The 22,974-nt window shown below is 48.5% G+C and overlaps 1 protein-coding gene across 2 annotated transcripts in view; it reads right to left on the reverse strand.

Annotated features, from left to right (window-relative positions):
- ankrd11 (ankyrin repeat domain 11) overlaps positions 1-22,974 on the reverse strand; it is an 88,522-nt gene that overhangs the window by 17,682 nt on the left and 47,866 nt on the right. Inside the window, exons 3-5 of one of the 2 annotated variants that reach the window (XM_047041442.1) lie at positions 18,148-18,215; positions 7,012-7,157; positions 3,249-3,381 (exon numbers count right to left, since the gene is read on the reverse strand). In XM_047041442.1, coding sequence (XP_046897398.1) covers positions 3,249-3,381; positions 7,012-7,098 — 220 coding nt within the window. In that variant the 5' untranslated portion in view covers positions 7,099-7,157; positions 18,148-18,215. The remainder of the gene's footprint in view (positions 1-3,248; positions 3,382-7,011; positions 7,158-18,147; positions 18,216-22,974) is intronic. The other variant, XM_047041441.1, reaches the window with a different exon arrangement.

The following is a 22,974-nucleotide window of genomic DNA, read 5'->3' on the forward strand; positions in this document are numbered from 1 at the left end:
AAACAGGCCCCACTGCTGCAGCACCAAACGAGCCACCCAGATCACACAGGAGCAGCCATCGGTCCGGAGCTACTGCTTAATGCTAATGCAAGACTGATTGTTCTAAATGCTACATGGCACTGGCAACGTCTAAAACGATCCCTTCGCTGTAGATGTTGTGAGAGGCAGGGGAGGGATGAGCTGAGGTGCAGAGGAGAGTGAAGGCTAGCCCACTGCAGGAGTCAGAGAAGAGACAACCACAGAGATTACAGAACAGGCCCAGCCTGATAAGGCTTTACAATTCATCATTTTTATAATTACTGTTACGGTGCCGTCTCTGGAAGCATTGACATCTGTGGTAAAGAATGTCCCATCTACCAGCAGACCTGAAGCACTGGAACTCTCACACAAGTGCACAGACACGCACAGACACACACACGCACACACAAATGGATTATAGAAACACACACACACAATTGCACAGATACACACACGCAGACACACACACTAGGGCTGGGCGATATATCGAATACTAGCGATAAGATGGCAATAATTTTGACAACAAAGTCAAATGTGAAAATATTGTAAATATCGAATAAAAAAAATAAAAAACATCCTTTGTGTTCACACACACGAAGTTTGTGTGTCTGAAAATTGCACTCGCACAGGCACTCTTTTCTGCTCTCTTTTTGTCCTGTCACATAAGGACCTCTGCATGAATTGTTCCATGTAAGGTACATTTAGTCAAGTTGCAAGTATCATGCTATACCAACTGCTTAAATTTGCACTACACATTTTGTACTTTGTAACAATAGCTGTTCTATCTAAATTGTTTTTGTTGTTTTCTAATGGGGGCAAAAGAAAATCATGTTTTTTTATTATTTAAATGCGAACGCAAACATATCAAGATATATATGGAATATCGTACATTTTTCACATAAAGATATCAATTTATTATATTTATATATCGCCCAGCCCTAACACACACATACACAGGTGTGGGGAGATAGACATCAGACAGACAAAGCAGGGCACTGTTGAGTGGGCAGGTGTGAGGTAGCCTGCTGGTTAGTGTATGGGAAAGACAATGACACAGCAGGAGGGGAACCAGACAGGTAACAACAGACCTGGGAGTGCTGAGCCACATAGGACACAAACATCCAGGCAACTCCTGAAACCCAAAGACAGTGTTCAGTAGGGGTGGAAACGGTACATGTATTCGTATTGAACCGAAATGGTACATGTATTCGTATTGAACCGAAACGGTACGGGCGTCACAGTTCGGTGCATGAATTTACACAGAGAATACATGGTATAAAAATAAAAAAAACTTGCGTGCAAATTAATTAATGTAATGCGGAACTACTGTTAGATACTTGTGTTCTTTAGGGACACCTAATCTGTAGCCCCGCTTTAGCTCTGAAGCTCTGATTGGCGCCGCCGCCTGTGTAGCCGAGCTAGCTAGCAGCACTAAGGACAAGTATGGCGAGTGGTGGCGACCCACAAGAACCCCTTCGGTTTCCCAATCAGTTACAGTAGTACAGGCAAGAGAGTGGTGGATAAGACAAGGACTGTGTGTCGGTGTTGTTCAGCAGTAGTGGGGTGTGAGTGGAAATACATCTAACATGCTAACGCATATCCGACGCCATCACCCAGGTGCGCCAATCACTGGAACGAGACAAAAAAGACTGTCCATCTTCTCGACAGTGCTTAACCAGCCTTTAGATATACATACACAGACACACATACAAAGAGGGCCCCAAAAATCACTGAAGCAATCGGAATTGACATGTCATCTTCAATACGCCCGTATTCACTCGTTTCTGGTTTCGTATGGTTTACTTATATGGTATCTTACTACTTTAGACACTTCAGGCTGTTTCAGCTAGCTCAGGGGAGAGACTACATTACACTAGGTGGTACAGCCTGAGATATGCAAAAAAAAAAAAAATTGCCTTCTGCATTTTTGTTTTGCTTTTCCCTCCATTGTACCGAACTCGTACCGAACCCTAATGTCTGAACCGAGGTATGAACCGAACCGTGACCTCTGTGTACCGTTCCGCCCCTAGTGTTCAGTCTAAAACACAAATTGGTCGTACATTGTGCTACGGCTCACATACGGAACAGAGATGATCCTACAAATGACCAACACAGTGAAAGCTGAGAGGATATTGTTCTCAAAGATTGAGTAGAAAGAAGACAGAAAGATGGGCAGCTAATAGGACAGCTAAAAGAGGAAGACAGATACATTTCTGAGTCTGTGTTATGGGGAAACAGCCTACTCACTGGCAGGGAGCGAGCCATGAAGACTGGAGGTTGAGATGCGGTGATCACATTACCATGACAATAGACCCTCAGACCATTGTTGGAGAGTAGCGAGGGGTCACGCCTCTTCACAGGGCTAGCTTCAGGCTCACACACACAGGCTCACACACACATGCTCATCCTTGATCACACACACACCTTCAGGCTAGTTCACACACATACCACCAGGTCTCAAACATGAAGAGTGCGCTCCAAAATGACACAAAATATCCCATTAGAAACCGACAGAGGAAGTACTGTTTCAATGACGTAAACACACACACACACAAGGCTAAACTGTAGTGACTATCATAATATTAAAGCAAAGAATGTACTCAGCCAGGCGTTAACCCTTCCTTTTGTTAGCTGCTTGGCCAGACCTCTAGGAATAGCAGCCGATGTCAACAACACCTTAAAACAACAGCTCTGAAGCCACACAGAGACCAGTCCTGACTTGGCCGAAAGCACAACAAACTCAGTTAGTGCAGCTAACCTGGCCTGGACTCAGTTTCAACTGGCAAAACTGGTTGACAAAGCCAATCCAGCCATCCATGATACAGCTGAGAAGATGGAGCTGGATCTTGCACAGCTTTCTAGTATAAAAGCCCACGTTGATCCTGATCATCATCAACAAACGTTCTCCTGAGCCCCAGTCAAATAAGCAGCAGGCTGCTCCCACTCCCCCATATTAAAGAAAACACACGGGTGTCCAGCCTCACCCTTCTGTTCACCCTCGTGTTGGACAAATCCTGCAGTAATTGGTTCCTAATACGTGTGGTCTTCTCCTGTTCCATCCACCACTCTGGCAGAGGAGCCCAGATTAGGTACACGCACACACACACACTCGGCCAACCCTGCAGTCAGCTGTGTGTGTACCCCTCCCCGACCCTTCCAACCTCTTCTCTCCCACCGCAAATGGCTACTTCCTGACTGGCGAGAGAGAAAGTGATGTCTTTGCGTCTCACCTGAATCAGAGTCTTTCTGGTCTCCATTGGCTCCTACTGTGAAGGGCAGCTTCCTCTTAGGAGCCTTCTCCTTCATCTCTTTGACGCCATCGCTGCGGTCGGGTTTAGGAGTCTTGTTTGACAGTACTTTATCCTGCGGGACAAACGACAGAACAGAAACAACTGTCACGCAACCAGCATAGATGTAGGTGAATGAGAGACAAAAACGTGTCATGGGCCTTTGGTGACACCGAGACCCAAATCACTATACATAATGTAGCAGCAGTTTTCCAGGCCTACCTGAAGATAGAAGTGTAGACACATAGAGATACAGAGAGAGAGAGAGACAGACAGAGACAACGAGTGGACAGGCAGCAGCTGTGTGTCCCCTCCCCAAGCAGTCTGTCTGCTCCAGCCTCCAGCCTCCTCCAGCCTGGGGCTGTGCAAAACATGATTCTTAAAATGGAACTGTGCTGCAGCCGGCCCGACCACAGGGCCTACTGGGTCCAAAGGGACAGCAGCTCTGAGGAGCACAACAAGTGGAATCAGAGGCCTGAGTGGGTGGGAAAGAAAGGACGCTCTGGAAGTGATGGTCCAGTCAGCCGGCCAGCTATGACTGGGGCCCTTACAGCTCACAGGTCCACTCTACTACATGAGCGTGCTGATGATCAGTCTGTGATGTGGAACACAGTCTTTGTGGCCCTACAGCTGGTGCAAGAATGTGGAGCACCTAACCCCTGACTTAGCCCCACGGCGGACAAGGTCTGGTTAGGCAGCTACAAGGAACTGAACTGGTCCATCTGTAAAAGCTGAACCACACACTGATTTCAAACAACAAGCTGGCAGGAAGTGTGTGTGTGTGAGATTAGTCTAAAGCTGAGTGTGGAACCGGGTGTGTGTCTTTAAGACCACGTGGAGACCACAGGGAGAGAGAAAGAGAGAGCTAGCTGCAGAACGCACGATTCCTCCTCTTCTTCTCCTTACTCTAGCTCTGCCCTCTCTCAAGCTCTCCTCTTTCTCCTCTTTCCTTCTCCGTCAGTCTGTCTAGTCTCCGCTCTATTCTTCTTTCGGTCTCTTTCTCTCTGTGTTTTCTGCTGTCGCTAGGCCCCTCCCCTCCCTCCCCCAGCCCATGATCTGCCACGCCTCCTGCCTGGCCCCAGTCATGAGACTATGATGTCATGTTACAGTAGAGACAAACAGCCTCTGCTAGCTCCTAGATCCACAAAAACACACCCTGCCGCCACTCCCCCCCCCACACTCACAGCATTCAGAAACACAAAAAGTAACATACGTTACTTTAGCAGGTGATTATAATATGCGTGCACACACACACACAACAGAAACAAAGAATCTGTTCTCGATGGTGCGTTGTGGCACATGGAGGATAGGAGAGAGCAGAATTAGAAGACAGCTGAGAGAGCCAAGGCTTCAAAGCTGCCATCACAACACCCTGGTTATGGGTCTCCTTGCAATAGTTCTCGCTCTCTTTCTCCTGCTCCTTTTTTCCTCCCTTGCACGCACGCACGCTCTCCCTCTCCCCCCCTCCCGCTCTCTTTGCTCTTCCTCCTTCATTCTCTATGCCACCCCGTCTCTGTCCCGCCCCCTGCCTCGTTTCCTCCACCCTCCCCAACAGTCTGATGCAATCCAGTGCAGAATGGTGTACATCCACGCCTGCCTGCACACCAGCTACACCTTAACACTGCTGACCCAGCCGTTAGCATGACCTCATCAGTCTGCGCCTAGGTCCCACTGACAGCTTCAACACACACACAAACCACAATAACACAAGGATTCAGATAAAAACAGATATAAAGACAGGTGAAACAAAACTACGCACACAAATCTCTATCTCTTAGATTAGGCTAACACAATGAATTCTAAAATACAATCACCAAAATGCCTGGACCATAAGACAGCCTATTACAAATTAATACACCAACCCTGTATCAAATAGTCTTGTCTCTATGCCTGTCCATTCTTTGGTCTGTAGGTAAGTACTGTATGTTGGACTGCCTGGAATCCTGCTGTGTTTGATGTCTATATGTGTGTACAGGATCTAAATAAACCCCAGAGCTTCAATCTAGCCTGCTAGCTCTCCTCCACAAGCCCAAAATACATCCCATTAGATCACAAGTCAGACAGAAGCTTAGATCTGTAGCATACAGGCCAGGCTAGCTGCCCAGAGCGCTGAGCTTCTCTATGGCTGGCCAAACGCATAACCTGGCCTGTCCATCGGATGAGCCGCTGACAAGAGGACAGAACAGCTTGGCTACGTAGCATGGCTTTGCTAACACAAACACAGTATGCAAACACTCCTAGGATTAGGTAAGGAGTTAAAACCACAGACAGTATGAATCGCTGTGTCTTTCGTACCAGACCCAGATGTCTAGGGAGGATTATTGCTCTGGTGTGTTCCCCCAGGGGCCCCGGTATATCCAGCCGATAAACAGCTCACCTGTGGACTTGCTGTGGTCTGAACCCAGGCACCAGACACATGCACACATGAAGAACTGTGACAGCAGCTCCAATTGTTGCTCCACGATTGTCCGTGAAGTAAGCTTCGAGAGGATGGGCAGGGGTATGGCTCTAGAGCTATGTTGAGCCAGGGACATATGCTAGCTGAGAAGAACAAGCTCCCTCTCATCCTAATTAGTCTTCCATGTAGAGCCGTGGGCCAGTCACACGGGGGCCCAGGGAAGCCATTACACGGGCTGGTCTGGCGACTGGGCTGAAGGGCATGTATACAGCCTGGAGTTGACCTCTGTCAATAACTGGGGTAGCTCAGTGTATTTGTTTGTGGGTCAGGGTTAGCTGGGCCACTCATGAATCGTAAGATGACAGGTGACTGTGTTCTACGGTCAAGGGTTTCCCATTTGACACATCGTGCTGTGTAGCCTTGAGACACCTCCAGAACTGGATGGTCCATACTAAACCAGACCTGCAACAGCCACCATGAGAATTGTCACAGGATTGTGGACAGTGGGACTATGATGAGCAGAGCCATGGTCAATGTTCCCTCTAATTTATTTCCGCACTGAGCAAATAGAAATCTGTCTGAGTGCAAAAACTCAGTACTCTGAGCAAAGTTTGCAGAGAACCCCGCTAGCTTCCTCGTAGCTAAATATATCAGAAAGCTTCACCAGCCTACCTGGACCATCGCTTGTGTCCGTTCGAACGTCTTCATCAAGCCATTCGTGTTTAAATGTAAAACTGCCCCTTTTTTGGGGGCGCCTGTAAAGCTAAAGCTTGAACTGAGTGCCAGGGTCGTTGTTCTGTTGAAAGCCTGCGTGTAGCCTAGAGTGACATTGTAACGTGAAGTGGACTTTGCCGCAGTTGGCCAATCAGCTGAACATTTATTGTTTTTGTAAAATAATAATTTTGTGCGCGGTTTGAAAAATCTAGTGCGTGGTCTGAAAAATCTAGTGCGCGGGTCTTTCAACTGGTCTGCGCGGCTGTGCAGGCGCGCAGCTTAGAGGGAACATTGGCCATGGTCACAGCAAACATGGCTTTGCATCCTGAGCTACCAGCACTGGGTAAAAGAACAGCCAGTTTTCTAAAAAACAAGTCCTATCAAGCATGGGGAAAAGATACTTAAGTCTTCAATGTAGTTTTAAAACAAGTGTCCTTAGCATAAAAAAATCTGTCTACCCAACATAGGCCTAACATAGCAGGCATGAATTTTTGGAATCTGCAAACTGGGTTACACTGTGTGGGCGTGTGTTGCTTCATGTGTTTCAGAGTGTGTGTGTGTGCATGTGTGTGTGTGTCCAGGAGAGCTTCCTACCTTCTTCCCACCCTGCTTCTCCACCATGTCGGTGCTGAGGGGGAAGTCTTCCAGCTGGGGGAGTTTGGAACCCCCACCCTTGGGCATCGTTCAGCTCTCGCCACGCCAAACCTCATTCACGCTGCCATTGCATCGTCATCGAGCGTCTGCCACAGGAGAGGGGGGGAGGGAAGGCGAGAGAAAGGGAGAGAGAAAGACCACGTTAGCACCTGTTCATTCACAGACCCTTTTCTAACACATTTCCGCTCGGTCACTCCAAGTTAGCCGGTCCATCGGGCTTCATCCACACAATGCCTCTTCCTGGCTGGCTGGAGGACAGGGAGGAGAGGAGCAGGGGAGCAGGGAGAGGAGAGCAGGGGAGGGAGCTGGAGAAGGAGCAGTGTGTCTAATTCAGGCTAGCTGGTGTGTGGCTTGTGGTGGTGAATTAGCTAAATGCACTCTAGGAATGAGGAACAGAGGGATTCAGAAAAAGTCATTTTGCACTCCCACTTGGCACACAGGACTAGCACTGTCAAAAGGGAGTGGACCAGTTGAAGGGTCAGCTTAAATAACATGTTGTGGAGCGTGACAGGTATGGTGCAATAGCAGCAGCAGCTCTGAGCCTTTCAGTAACAGCTGAGGAATGTCTTCATGGCTCTGGCATGTCTGGACAACAGCTCCCACAGCCCTGGTACCCTGCCCTGGTAACCTGCCCTGTCCTGCCTTGTCTCCTACCTTGCCCTGTCTCCTACCTTGCCCTGTCTCCTACCTTGCCCTGTCTCCTACCTTGCCCTGTCTCCTACCTTGCCCTGTCTCCTTCCCTGCTCTAACTCTTACCCTGCTACTCTACCCTGTTACTCTACCATTCTACCCACGTCTGAGTAGTTAAATATCCACACTCTGCTCCGGGACTCTCTTTAGGTTCCCCTGTTCTCATGGAGAGGATATTACCTTGAATAAATGATCCATAGTTACACAATATTTTCCCTTTTCCCCTCCGTAATGCATTTTATCTTGCCTGTGTGTGTGTGTGCAGCGATGGTTGGGCTGAACCTTCTTCCACACAGGGACGCTGGGCATTCTGCTCTGCCCTGGCGCCAAAGTCCTCCCCCTCTTTGACCGCCCCACATCTCTATCCCTCGGCAGCCTTCTATTCAAAGACGGCTATTTATATCCCCTCAACCAGCCAGGCAAACAGCCAGTCAGGCAAACAGCCAGCCAGTCAGCCAGCCAGCCAGCCAGCCAGCCAGCCAGCTAGGAGCTACAGAGGCCTCCTGCTCTTTTCTCTTGCCGGGATAAGGTAAGTGAGACGGCGCAAACCACAGGCCTTGCGCGCTCTCTCTTTCTACCTAACCCATCATCCCTTCATCTCTCCCTTCTGGCCTTCAGTGCCTCCCACACCCACACCATGCTCACAGGGGCGTTGAGGTCAACTACTCTTGGAGATAAACAAACCACGCAGCATGACACACACACACACACAGCTCAAATTAGGTCAACACGATCTCGGGAACAACAAGCACCCTCCTATTTAAGGATCTATATACTATAACAGAATTCGATGGAAAAACAACAAGCACGACACGCGGCCATGGCTGCCTACATCATCTCATTTACTCCAAATAATAAAGGTACAAATCTCCTCCTTGTCGACTGTAACCAGATCAGACTGTGGATCAGAATGTGGTGTTTTGGCAGTATGGCCGGGGCTGAGCTGTGGGGTGTCTGCATGTGTGCGCTATCATCTGTTAACAGGAAGTAGAACACACACACACACACACCACCAGGTACATGACACACAGGAAAGACAATAACATCCATTCCAAAACACGAGCCAAATTTCCTGTCGCCTGACTTTTCCATCCTAATTAAAGGCTACACGGCATCTGCTATCTATATGTGTGTGTGTACGTGTTAGACTGAGCCTGCCAGCTCTAATTCATCCCATATGAGCTTACTGGTAGGTACAGTAAAAGCCCTAATCCAACACTCGATCCTGCTGCTTCCACTTTCAACATGAGTACACCATCAGTCTTTCTCCTCGCTTCCTATCAGCATCTCTTTCCCTTTTCTCTGTCTCTATCCATCTCCAGAAGATTTATAAGTTTGTGAACATCTCAGACAGTTTGCTTGTGGACCAGAAAGGCGTCTTGGCCTGTGATTGGTGGAAAGACGGGGGAGGGTTCAAGCACAGATGAGCTTTGACGGCCTTCTCCCTCCAAGGCGCCGTGCTATTGGCTGATTCAGGGTGAGGAGGGCTGAATGAGCTCTTTGATAAGATGCCATTGGAGGTGTGTTTACTAGGACTGACCCCTGGTCAATCCCTCCCCGCCCCCTGGCCTCCACTACTGTGATACCTACTGTAACACAACCCATTAGGAAGGCTGCATACCTCACTGCTCACAGTCATACATTAGTACATTGTCTCTGGGCAGTGGTTTGCCTTCAAATACAGGACAGAACTGCTCATAATCAACAGTTAATAATTTTTATAGTATATATTAATAAACCTCCAATCAAATCTGCCTCTTACACATCACTTCCTGTGAACCTTAGCTATGGCTCTGAGATAGAGAAAGAAAGAGATCCCAACTCCACTGTGACAGGGCGCCAAACAAACAAACAAACAAGGTTCTAAAGCAGCAGCTACACTTAACAGATGCTCAGGGTCCTTTAGTCCAGAACCTTCCACAAAAGTAGGTACTAATATAGTATTTACTAATATAGCAAGTACTCGAGTACTATACGCTCAACAAACAAACAAAAAGAGAGAGCGACAAATAGCAACTCCAGCTCTGCTGCTGATGTCAACCTGAAGCTGTCGAGGTGACATCAGGGGCCCCTGTGTGAGACCAAGGCTAGTTGGGGGAGGAGAGATATCCTTCTCTTCTGCAGGACAGAAGACTCCCAGCACATACGCTCACCCCCCCCCATCCCTCGCTCCCCCCCTCCCAGGAGCCACTCCCACTGCGGTCAGACGGAGGCCAGCTCTTCAGCTCACTGCAGGACGCCGCTCTCTCCTCTTGCTCCCTCTCTCCGTCTTTAACTGACACACACACAGAGGAATATCCACACAAAGGCGTGAGCGCACGTGCGTGGGCACACACAAACACACCCAGTGCTGATGAGGGGTGTTCTGAAGGCCCCTGCTGCTACGGCAGAGATAAAAGCCCTGCCCACCCCCCCCTCCCACCCCCCAACGCCACGCCTACCCCAACACACAGCACTCACATTCTCCTCTCCAGACAGCTGCTCCCATTCTAATAACCTACAGAAGACCACATAGCAGCTGCACTGCGGGGTGGGTGTGCGTGTGTGAGAGAGAGAAGGGTGGGGGTCATTTCATTCAAAGTGACTCCATAACCACAGGCCTGTCCCTATCGTTCAAATAGCAACTAACGTTGTGTGTTGGGTCTGACCTCATCCCCGGCCTCATCCCCCATGAAGCTGTATTTACATTTCATAAGACAGTCAGTGAGGGAGTAGATGTGTGTGTGTGTAGCATGGTGAGGTGCTGAGTGTTAGATGTGCGGCCCTGTTTAGTGTGTAAATAGAGCCAGGCGGAGCCAGTCTCCTGTATCCTGGCAACCAGCGCCCAGGGCGGGTCCTTGCAGCCCCTGACCTGCACAACACACATACAAACACGCACACATAGGTACAGGAGCTCCAGTGGAGGGGAGCTCAACAAAGATGTCCGTTTCGCAGCCTTGACTGCCAGCAGCAGTCCTGGTCTCTCCAGAACGTTCTGTCAGGAGGGGCTGGGAGGCTTGCAGCCACCTTAGTTCCTCTAGGAACATGACAGGAGCAGGGTGGAGGGAGGGGGTTGTGAGGGGACAAATCCAATTACCCCCATCTGATATTCAATTCAGAGCACGGCGAATCCCAGCTCGATCTTTCCCCCCCTCCCCCGGTTTCTCTCCCTTTCTGACCAATACTGGCCCAGAACGCCCGTCTCTCTGAACGTCGGGCCCTTTTTTCTTCACCATTTTTCTCCTCGCCTCGCTCCCCTGTACTCCTCCTCCCTCCGACCTGCGTCCCTCTCATCATCATCCTCCTCCTCAGAATTCTTACATGGGATAGTCATCCTTTTATCTGTAATACCCTTCTGCTTCAGATCTCTCCATGTTCTGGACTAACAGAAATGATAGACGTTCTTTTGAGAGCGCCTGACTTTACCACAACAACACACACACACATCCTGTTGCTTAGCAACACAGGGACCAGGCCAACTTACTAGGAGCAGGCAATGAGACAGAGAAAGTCAGAGAAGGAAATCATATGAAAGCAAAAGAACTATTGAAAAGAGATGAGGCAAAGAGTGAAGGGAAAAGGGAGGGAAAGAGAGGAGGAGAAAAACTGAGATGGGCGTGAGAGATGGGGGAGGGAGAGGACACAGCTGAGGTAGTAATGACTATGTGTGCCAGCCTGTCTGTGTCTTGGAATAGTCGTCTTAGCTCTTCTTATCTTCTATGAAAGATGGGTCTATATTGCCATTTACACAGGAAACAGCATCCTCACTTCCCCAGTCCCACCAAACAGCCTTCACTAGACCCCGTCACACAGCCTCTACTAGACCCAGTCTCCACTAAACCCACCACACAGCCTCGACTAAACCCACCACACAGCCTCGACTAAACCCACCACACAGCCTCGAATAAACCCACCACACAGCCTCCACTAAACCCACCACACAGCCTCCACTAAACCCACCACACAGCCTCCACTAAACCCACCACACAGCCTCCACTAAACCCACCACACAGCCTCCACTAAACCCACCACACAGCCTCCACTAAACCCACCACACAGCCTCCACTAAACCCACCACACAGCCTCCACTAAACCCACCACACAGCCTCCACTAAACCCACCACACAGCCTCCACTAGAACCACCACACAGCCTCTACTCGACCCACCACACAGCCTCCACTAAACCCACCACACAGCCTCTACTAGCCCCAAGTTAGGTTCTCAAGTTACATCATAGGCAGACCAGAGCAGTACTGTCCTGCATCACACTACCCCCTCCTCATAACCAGATATGGGTTAGCGAAAGAGGGGAGAGACAGAGGCTCAGTTACATATTCTTAGCAGGCACTACTAGTATTCGAAGAAGTCCAAACACACACACACACACCCTAGGGCCTGAGAGAGCCAGTAGTGGGCCCATGAGCAGTAGTGTGAGAGCTGATCTGCCACACAAGCTTACACAACACACTGACAAGGAAATGGGCCGTTTTCCTGCCTGCTTTGCTGTCTGTCTAACAGCCTGTGTTACTGTCTCTGATGAACTGCTTGTTTTGCTAGCTGGCTGGCTGGTTCATTGGCTTGACAGGAGGAGTGCTCAAGGATTATCCCTCTGAGCAGCTTCTCACAAGCTCTCACAAACACACACAAACTATCCACACACACACTAAAATACCAGTACAGCATTCAGCCCCCACTATACCAAACTAACGAGCCTCACAGCTCACAGAGGGGGATGGACAGATGACCCTGCTGTACCTCGCGGGGGAGATCACACACACACACAGTATGTGACGCAGCTTTCCATAGAGCCTGTCACGTTAGTACATAAGGCAGAAAAGCAGTATATAAATGCAGACCTGGATTATAGAGCACTGGGACAACAAGCAGATTATAATTCCATTCATCCCGACCTCATTCATCCCGACCTCGACAGCTGACTGGCCTTCTCCGCAAGCTCTCAACCACCACCGTGACCTATCCAACGGGGGGGGGGGGGGGGGGGGGGGGGGGGTATAAAGAAGTGTGTCTGTTTTCCAGTTTCCCGTCTGTTTTCAGAAGACTGTTCCTGTCAGAACGGATCAGTAGTGCTGTGTGTGATGAGGGAATAGGTAACAGGGGATGAGATGGGTTTTCAGTTGTGCACGCTCATTTATGAGTGTACACGTGCACGAGATAGAGAAACAGACAGAGAGGGAGAGAGAGAGATGTGTGAAGGAGGCTGCATTAATTAAGGATTATGTGAGGAGGTAAAAATAAACGCAGAGCGGTACGGAGAGGAGCTGGGTAATGAACACAGCGTAGGGGAGGAGATGAGGGGATGTGACCTTTACAGAGAAGAGGAAGAAAAACAACATCCAATGACTACGCCATTGCGCTCGTCTCTGGAAGCTCATGGCTCGCCGTGAATGGCTGATGGAAGATAAAGCATTCTCCTGAATCCCAGAATCAAAGCTGGATAGGAGAGAGACACAGTCAGTGTAGGGGAGGTAGACTACCACTCAGACTATATGGGTGGAGAGCATCTTTAGTCAAGTCTGTGTGTGTGTGTGTGCACGCCCACGTGTTGGGGAGGAAGAGGGGGATGGTCTGAGAAACCACGGGGGCCGTTTGGCTTGACTGAGGCTGCTAGAAAAACAAGAAACCAGCCAATCAGGTGTGGAAGCCTGATCTTAGAGTCCAACGCTTGGTACGGCACGACTACAGCACTGGACAGCAGCCATTCTGGAAACCAATCCACACAGAGCCAAACTGGATAAAAACTTGAGTTCTGACCCTCTCACACACACGGTACCGACAGAGGCTGGCAATAATGTTCCCCATGCCTACATGCTTGGTGCACACGCAAAACACAGACACGGAACCCACAGTGCTTTTTCCACACACAGACTTGCCTACTAAAGGAGGTTGAGTGGGAGCGTTGCGGGGTACCAAACTGAATGTTAATTTGGCCTGGTGCAGCACGGAGTGTCTGTGTGTAGGCGCTCCCTCTGTCAGATCCCCGATGAATTATATATCAGTGGGCAGGATGAAAGGCTGCCACTGCAGAGCACAGCAAAGCAGGCCGAGACCTGGGGCTGGGGCTACCAGCTACAATCTAGAGTATATGTGCTTGTCTGTGAACTCTCACATCAGGTCTTTTTTTTTTTTTTTTTTTTTTTTTTACAGTGGAGGTTCTCTGTTGGCATATATTCAAAATGTGTGTGTGTGTGTACATGTAGGGTGTATAGAAGCCAGAATCGCGGGTGTATGAAGCTCTTTCAGCCTGACTAAGGTGAACTTTACGCTGACGAGCTCTCAGGTTCTCTCCCACAGACTACAACTTCCCCTCGAGGATGAGCAATTCTTCACATTCTGTGCCACCTCACAGACACACACACACGACTAAATATAGGCTATATTACAGCTGTAATATCTGACAGCCTCTTGTTATCTAAAGCCACGTACATCCATTTTAAACATAGACATTGCAGACAAAGAGAGATGGAAGGAGTAGTGAGTTAAAGAGAGAGCAAGAGAAAACAGTCAGAGAGGTACAGCATGTCCACGGCTAGCCACACAAACAATGGAACAATCAATAGGCTGCCCCTCTCATCAGGCAGAGTGGACCAGCACCAATGACTGGTTGGCCGAGAGAAGCCCAAGACCTCCTTTAATAGCATCAGAACTGATGATTTATCCTCCTATGACCGGTGGGTGGGTGGGTGGATGGATCAATGTCTATGCAACTAAGACTGGTAAAACAGTACAGACAATATGTTTTCAAACGCAGGACTGTTTTACAAAGAAATTGCAGTTTGACAAGCCAGAATCAAATGAACTGCCAGTGTGTGTGTGTGTGCTGCCTGTGTGTTGCCCATGTTGGAGAGGGAGAGAGAGAGGGAAAGAGAGAGGAGGGACACACTCAAGAACCCTTGTAGTTTGATGAACACTAATGCATGGAAAAAAGTCTGAATAAAAGAGAGACACACACACGTGAGACATACACACAGAGAGAGAGAGACATACACAGAGAGAGAGAGACATACACAGAGAGAAAGAGAGACACTGACACAAACACGCTAGCTAGATAAATTCCCATAGCCTTCCTTTTACTTCTGGAGGAGAGGAAAGCTTGATGTAGAGAGAAAGAGAAAGCAAGAGAGAGACAGTGGAACTTACATTAGATTTTGTCTTTCTCTCGCATAACATTACACTCGCGTTGTATTTAGTAGTTAACAGGGTTTAACAGTTTAAAAGGGGAGTCAGGTGGCTGAGCGGTTAGAGCATCGGCTAGTAATCTGAAGGTTGCCAGTTCGATTCCCGGCCGGTGCACATGACGTTGTGTCCTTGGGCAAGACACTTCACCCTACTTGCCTCGGGGGACTGTCCCTGAATTTACTGTAAGTCGCTCTGGATAAGAGCGTCTGCTAAATGATTAAATGTAAATGTAGTTGAAACCTCATAATAATGTCTTTGATATTGTATATCGATTTGTTTTGATACATGTTCACCTATTTCACTTTGTGTAGTATCATAATCGTTGTTTTCTTCCTTGATTAATTATTTTATTTTATTTGACAAATATAAGTGTATTCCATTTCATAGGCTATATTGTATTCACTCTTTATGGCTTTGGCAACAATGCTCCCTCATTCATGCCAATAAAGCATTATTGAATTGGAAAATAAATTGAAATTGAGAGAAAATGCTAGCTAGATTAAATCCCCTGCCCTCCCCTTTTGCTCTTCGTGGAGAAGATGGTAAACAGCTCTCTTCCCTTTCCTCCTCCCCCACCTCCCCTGACACCACAGCAGCGTAGCCAATAAGCATTCACAGCATTCAGCCTCCTGCTGCACAGAATTCTGGGATGCCATTTCCATTAACAGCATACAGCGGGGATACATAGACATCCACGCGCACCCACACACACATTGTGTAACAGCAGATGGACAAGGGCTGGGTGGGGAGGGGGGTGCTGTCTCCTGCTTTTCCAGACAGTTGAGATAACCTCCGAACAGGATGGAACGGAGCTACAGCTAGGCTTCCACTGACTACTGTACCTCTGCTAGGGGAAACTAAACACACACGGCATCCATCCAGCTAGCTAAAGAACAGCAATGACAAAACAGAGGAAGAGAGAGTGAGAAAGACAGAAGGGAGGGAGTGAAAGCTCCTTTACTGGAGAGCGTTGGTGAACGTGTAAGAAAGAGTGGGTGAGTGATAGAGGAGGAAGAGCAGGAGAATAGATGGAAAAAGGAGGAGTGCAGAACAGCGTTCGGTCCTTTGACTATTCGTTAACGACCTCTCCTGCCCTGCTCAGGCTGTCCGCACCACTACACATTAAAGTATGGCCAGCACAGTGAGAACACCACCACAGTCATTTAGACAAACATTATTGAACAATATCTGAACACTGGGTAGAGCCGTTAAGTATGTATGATGTAGCCATGCTTTTAACCCCTGACCCCCACACTGAAGCCAATCCTGCCCAGAATCTGTTCTTATCACACAGGCCATCAAGAGGAAAGAAACAGCCATTAACACCAGAAACAGCCAGCCACAACACACCATTACCTAACATGACTGCTTGTGTGAGTGCTTTAGTGAAAGTTTGTTTACTTTGGTGTGAGAGAGCGTGTGTATTGTGAGTATGCTTTTACGTCTGTTTTCCGGTAAATGTTTGTGTGTGCACGAGCAAAACGTTTCCACCTCTGTTTTGAATGGAAACTCCAGTAATTGACAGGAGCTCTGGCCTGGGGGAGCTGTTCTGCTCTTCCGTTGTTCACAAGGTATCACCACTCTGCATCAAAGTTACCACACACGCACACACACACCTCCAGACAAGAGCTCCCACCAGATGTATGCAATTTAGTCAATTAAAGCTTTACCCATAGTGCTCTGCAGCTCTACCGCAGTGCAAGCAGGCGCCTCTCTGAGTCAGGGGGGAGAGAGAGATGCAGGGCAATCCGGAAAGGAGAGAGAAACACAGGGAGAGAGCGAGTACAGCCACCAGCGTTTCTGCTGTGTAAGGCTTTGTGCCTTATAACCGTGGCACGAAGTAGAGAAAAGTTAGGAGAGAGAAAAGGGGAGAAGGAGAGGGAGAGAACGGGAGAGACGGAAATAGTCTGACAGGGTAAAAGGGAGGGAGAGAGCAGGAGAGGGAGAGTCAGGGGTGCTGAGGCTCTCGTTCTCTCCCCCTACCCTATCCTACCACCCACCCCACACCCCCCCTCTTGGTTTGGAATTTCCTGTTGATGGCCTACTGCTAACGCCCCACTCTCATGGAAAAACTGTGGGAAGGGGGGGAGGAAAGAGAGACAGAGAGAAAGTTGAGAGAGATTGCTCAGACATTAAACAGAGAGATGTTAGAGACATCATGTTGGAGTGCTCTGGTGTACCACGAGGTTACCATGCCGACCCACGGCCCCTAATTACGACACAACCTGTTGCTGTAATTACACTCTCTTACCTGAAATATACACTACACACACAGACACACACACCTCCCTGACATATACACACCTCCCACAAAAACACACAAGACACATAGCAACCTGAAACACACACTTTGCAACCTGCAGCATGTGACACACAGCAGCAGACATGTGGAGGATAGGGGAGATGGGCAGATAGGACAGGATAATGTCTATAACGAGGTAGACAGATCAGGTAGACTGGGGCTTGGCTGGGTGAGACCAGATCTGGGCAATGACTGGAGTAGATGGAAGAATGCAAGCCTGGATGTGGTGATCTTGCTGGGGGTTGGGGGTTCATAGTAGCCCTGTCTAACCCTGTCTTCTCCTGTCTAACCCTGGCCTCTCCTGTCTAACCCTGGCCTGTCCTGTCTAACCCTGGCCTGTCCTGTCTAACCCTGGCCTCTCCTGTCTAACCCTGGCCTCTCCAGTCTAACCCTGGCCTCTCCTGTCTAACCCTGGCCTCTCCTGTCTAACCCTGGCCTCTCCTGTCTAACCCTGGCCTCTCCTGTCTAACCCTGGCCTCTCCAGTCTAACCCTGGCCTCTCCAGTCTAACCCTGGCCTCTCCAGTCTAACCCTGGCCTCTCCTGTCTAACCCTGGCCTCTCCTGTCTAACCCTGGCCTCTCCTGTCTAACCCTGGCCTCTCCAGTCTAACCCTGGCCTCTCCTGTCTAACCCTGGCCTGTCCTGTCTAACCCTGGCCTCTCCTGTCTAACCCTGGCCTCTCCTGTCTAACCCTGGCCTCTCCTGTCTAACCCTGGCCTCTCCTGTCTAACCCTGGCCTCTCCTATCTAACCCTGGCCTCTCTTGTCTAACCCTGGCCTCTCCTATCTAACCCTGGCCTCTCCTGTCTAACCCTGGCCTCTCCTATCTAACCCTGGCCTCTCCTGTCTAACCCTGGCCTATCCTATCTAACCCTGGCCCCTCTCCTGTCTCCTGTCTGGGGGTCTTACCAGTGAAGGAGCGGGGACAGCGGGTCCAGCTCAGCCGGGGCTCTCAGAGGACAAGGGGGGCATTGAGACTGGGGAGAAGGGAAAGACGATACAGGGATGAGAACCAGCATGCAGCCTGCTCTACCACACACTCTCAGCTTACCTCCACAAAGACATAATTAAACCCCTCCCCCTCCTCTATCCAGCCCCAGCGCCCCTTAACCTCCCTAGACCCCTGCCCTCCACAGGATCCTGATGGTGTTCTGTAGCCCTCTGCATGTTCCCACTCTTACTGTTCTATTGTGTGACAGTAAACAGCACTGTACGACAACCCAGTCCCAGACACCTTGAGGGACGAATCCTAACTTAACCTGATGACTAACATTTCAGCCCGCAACAGGACAGTCAGGAATCTTAAAGATCTTGATTCATGGGAGAAAGGAGTAAAGATCCACCTAGGACTGACAATTGCTCAAAAATGAATATTCCATTAAAAAAAAAACATATATTCGAATTTCTGGTTGCGCATTAGGAACGTCAATAACAGGACAAATTTATACAACGAGACATAACTACTTGTATAGGTAATTTATTTAAGTTTAAACATATTTAACAACATATTACCTACACAAAAATAAGTAAATTAACTAATGGCCAAGACCGTAGACCTTGGCGCCTCTCTCGCGCGCTGTGCATAGCGGCTTAAATGAACGACAACAATAAACAAATGCTGAGTGCTGATCAAGAGTTTTGTGCAAGGAATTTAAGGTTGCGATTCTTGTCCCAAATATGGCAGGCTTCATTCAGTGATTGAAACAAATATTATTAACATGAATTGAAGTTTTACAGTATAGAATCGACATTGAACGCTCCGAGCGAGATGTGCTGTGGTAAACATGGAACTTTTCCTTGGCATGAAATGGCAAATAATCAAACCAGTGCATGAATCTGTAATAGCCCATCTAGTCTACTTTATTCATGCAATATACAGTCAGTACAGTAGAGACTAGCGTACACTAGTAATGCCCAACCGCAAAGCAGACAGTCGCGCAGCTGCTACAGCTGTTGCCGCTGCTGCTGCAGTTTTTTGTTTGTTTGTTTTTTACATTTGAATATTAATTTTCACATTCGAAATTCTGTTTTTAACAACTATTCGAATATATATTCGAAATTGAGAATATTCTATGACAGCCCTAATGCACCGGTATTGTTAGTTGGCTGTCAGTTTTGATCGGGCTGATAGCGTATGGTAAAGCCTTGTACTTTGTATCGGCATTACAACTGAATGCTTATAATTACAAGTACGATAAGATAAACTTACCGGGAAACTAACAGCAAGCTACTTATAGCAGACATTATGCCCAAGAGTACTGGACAAGCAAAGCAGTCTGATTCCCTCCTATGGCCTCCACAATCTCTTAGCACCATTCGCTAGTGTCGAGAAAGTACGACTATTTAGCACAGCTTCTCAAGTTCTTCATGAGAGAAGAAGCCAACTTACATACGAGAGAGCGGAAATGCTTCTCTTTATTAAGAAAAACCTTCCCTTCGGTTTACCGAGCCAAGCCAGATAAGCTATGCTTGTTGTCAGTTAGCCAGATTGTGTGTGTGTAGCTGGCTACTGGCCTTCTGGAGGAGGCACTTTGAACATTTCTACATTTTGAAGAATAATCATTTTCTGTGTGTAACTATATTGCCCCCTCCCCCAAAATAAGTACTTGTATCTGTACTCAGTATCAATACGATGCTCTAAGACGAAATACTTGGTATGACATCTTAAAAGTTTTGTTTTTTGCGCACCTCTAACTCAGGATAACACCAAATGACCTACTGTGGATCAATAATTCATTCATAAAACAAAAAATATATATAAAGGGGTTTGCCATGGTTCATTCAAGCACATTGGTATGTCTCCATTCATATCCAGCAAACAAGATAAGCTAAAAGGATTATCGCTCTGGCCTATCCTAGCTGATGAAATGGCAGGCTAGCAGGTTTTGAATAAACAGGAAGTCAAATTGAGCTAAACAAAAGATCACAGGTAATTTAAAGTGATTGGTTAGCTGGTGGGACACTACCAGACTAGTCCAGTACTGTCAAACTGGAAGGAGAGCTCTTCTAGAGTCCCAGTAAGTAGGCGAATGCACGGGATGAATGCAGGTAGGAGGGGCTTGTGGGTATTATATTTGCTCCACCCCCCACCCCGTATTGTGCGGTTGAGTGACTCATCAAAACCGCCTGTATGCCCTTTACATCAAGGGAAGCACTCCTCCTTTCCATCGTTCTCATAAAAGGGGCCTAAAACAGGACAGACAAAAGGACACATGTGGCACGCCAAGCAGGGTTGAAACTAGGTCAGAGCAGCAAGCCGTTCTTCAAACCCTCAGCCTCCTTCCGAAATGCCCGGGACAGGCCTTATAGCCCCTGGCCTCGGCCACCCTGCCTCCACCAAGACGCATGCACGCAAGCACGCACGCACACACACGAGGATGATTGCATAAGAGCATGTGTGCAGCATGAGGCCCCAGTATTGAGCAGGGGGCTCCTCAGAGTCTGAGAGCAGAAGGCTGCATTCATATGCAGATCCTGGCCTATGGAGGCAGGAATGGAGGGAGGGGGCTAGGGAGGGAGGGAGGGAAGAAAGGGGCTGGGAGGGGAGGGAGGGAAAAAAGAATGGCCTTCCCACACTGGAACCAAACACTCCTTCACATGAACAACCACAAGACAATGAAAGGAGAAGGAGAGGTAGGGGATTACCTCGGTGGCCCCCATGTCGAGCCAAGAAGATGACAACTCCACAAACAAGTCCATTTAAAGAGTCTACCGACAGACCGGTAGGACTGGAATTCACCTCAAACCAAACCATGTGATTGTTCTCCACCACAGACTGAGCAGTGAAACACCCGCATCCACAGTGTGTAAGAAGACTGCCATTACTGCCAATACTGTGTTTAGCTATGCTAACCATCTAACCCAAGCCCTCTGCTGTAATGGAACACAAACCAAACCACCTCTGCCATAAACCTTGTGGCCTTAAACTACTGGCTCTACCCAGGACTGGCTCTGCACACAGGCACTAGTAAACAACATAAACAGAAGACAGGGAATTGGGTACGAGCATTAAAACGGGGCAATGTGCACTCACTAGATCGCACTCCCTCTCTCCATCGTGACCATTCCCCTCTCTCACCAGCTCCCTGGCTCTGCACCCAAAAGAGCAGGAGAGTGGAGAGATGAGAAATGCACAGTAGAGAGAGGGATGAGAGCAAAGAGCAGAGAGGAGCAGAGCCCTCTAAAGCAGTGAGTCATGGTGACCTACATAAGTAGCGAGTGGAAGAGATAGAAAGAGAGGGGGTGGGGAGAGAGGGATGGGAAAAGAGAAAAGGAGAGGGAGTGAGTGAGATGGGAAGAAAAAAAAAGTGAGACGGAGAGCGAGTCTTGTGCTTCTGCGTTTCACAGTGTTCACTCGACTCCAATGGGCATTCACCTACTCCCAGGGAGTCTGGGTAAGAGAGCGAGGAGGGGGAGGGGCTAGATGACAAGAGAGGGAGGGGGCAGTGCTACATGAGATGAGCGTGTTGTTTACGGCCTGCTGCCTTGTCCTCCTACCTCTCCAGAAAGCTATGTATTCTTCATGCTGCACTGTACACAATACACAAAGGCGGAGGGTGTTCCCCATTTAAGTATGAACAGTGAAGCAGACACTATTGTGCCACGGAGAAAAATATCCTTTAGCTAGGACCAGGCTCTTCTGCTGCCTGCCACCCCCCCCCCCCCCCCCCCCCCCCCCCCCTGCCTTCCCTTCCTGGGACCCTATAGAGTAGCCTCTAATTCACAGGACGGCCAAGCATTCCAGCTCCAATCAATAGGCTCTGCAGAGGGATCCAGTTCCTTGTGAAGCCCTGGATCTGGTTTCCTCATTACTCCCCCTGCTCCCAGCCTACCCCCCCACACTCACCCCAAGTCTTACCAATACAATAGGGCTGTTTTCACACACACACTGACACATATAACCACACAAAACAAGTCTAACCAAGTGCACTGGGTGGGCCTATTAAGAGTTGAAGAATGGGGTATGGCAAGGTGTGCGAGAGAGAGAAATAGAGAGAGAGAGAAATAGAGAAGGCGAGAGAGAAAGAGGTCTGGCCATGGCTGTAACACAAAAGGGACCGGATCAAATGTGACACGTTAGGCAAACCAAGAACACTTCAATTTCAGTCCATCCAATCATGGGTAGCTTTATGGATCCAGTCACACAGTCATCCAATGACAACAGCTGGAGAACTGTAGCTGGCTGGCGTACCATTGGAGAAGGAGTGACACATTCACACAGCAATAGTCCCCAGGTCTGGTTGGTCTGTTTCCACGATCCTTCCTAGATTCTAGGCTGCATCACGGTCTGTATTTCACAGTGTGAAGCAACCATAGGATTAGGTTATGGGTTCACAGTTAGCGGACATTGTCAAGGTATCAGAGAGTTCTGGTGAAGTTAGCTACAGTTAGCAGCGTAGCTACAGAGGAAGGTATATGTGGAGATGGAGGCTAACAGGCATAAGGCCCCAGAATACTCCAAAACAGAAACGTCAGACAATACTGCTTTCTGGAGTCTGTGTCTCTACTCCAATCCACTTCTAGCAAAATTATCTAGCCAAAAACAAACGTGTCTTCCTTACTTTCTGGACAACATTTCAATATGAAATGTGTCAAAACAAATTTCCAGAAAACTAGTTATGCTATGTTTTCTTAAAATACCTTTTGAGCTAATTTATGATATGTGAGCTATGCGCCTGACTCTTAGCAGATGTAAATGTTTGTATTGCTATTCCAGTGCAAAGACTGCTAGATGAG

This window comes from Hypomesus transpacificus, chromosome 19 (assembly GCF_021917145.1).
Source record: "Hypomesus transpacificus isolate Combined female chromosome 19, fHypTra1, whole genome shotgun sequence".
NCBI lineage: Eukaryota > Metazoa > Chordata > Actinopteri > Osmeriformes > Osmeridae > Hypomesus > Hypomesus transpacificus.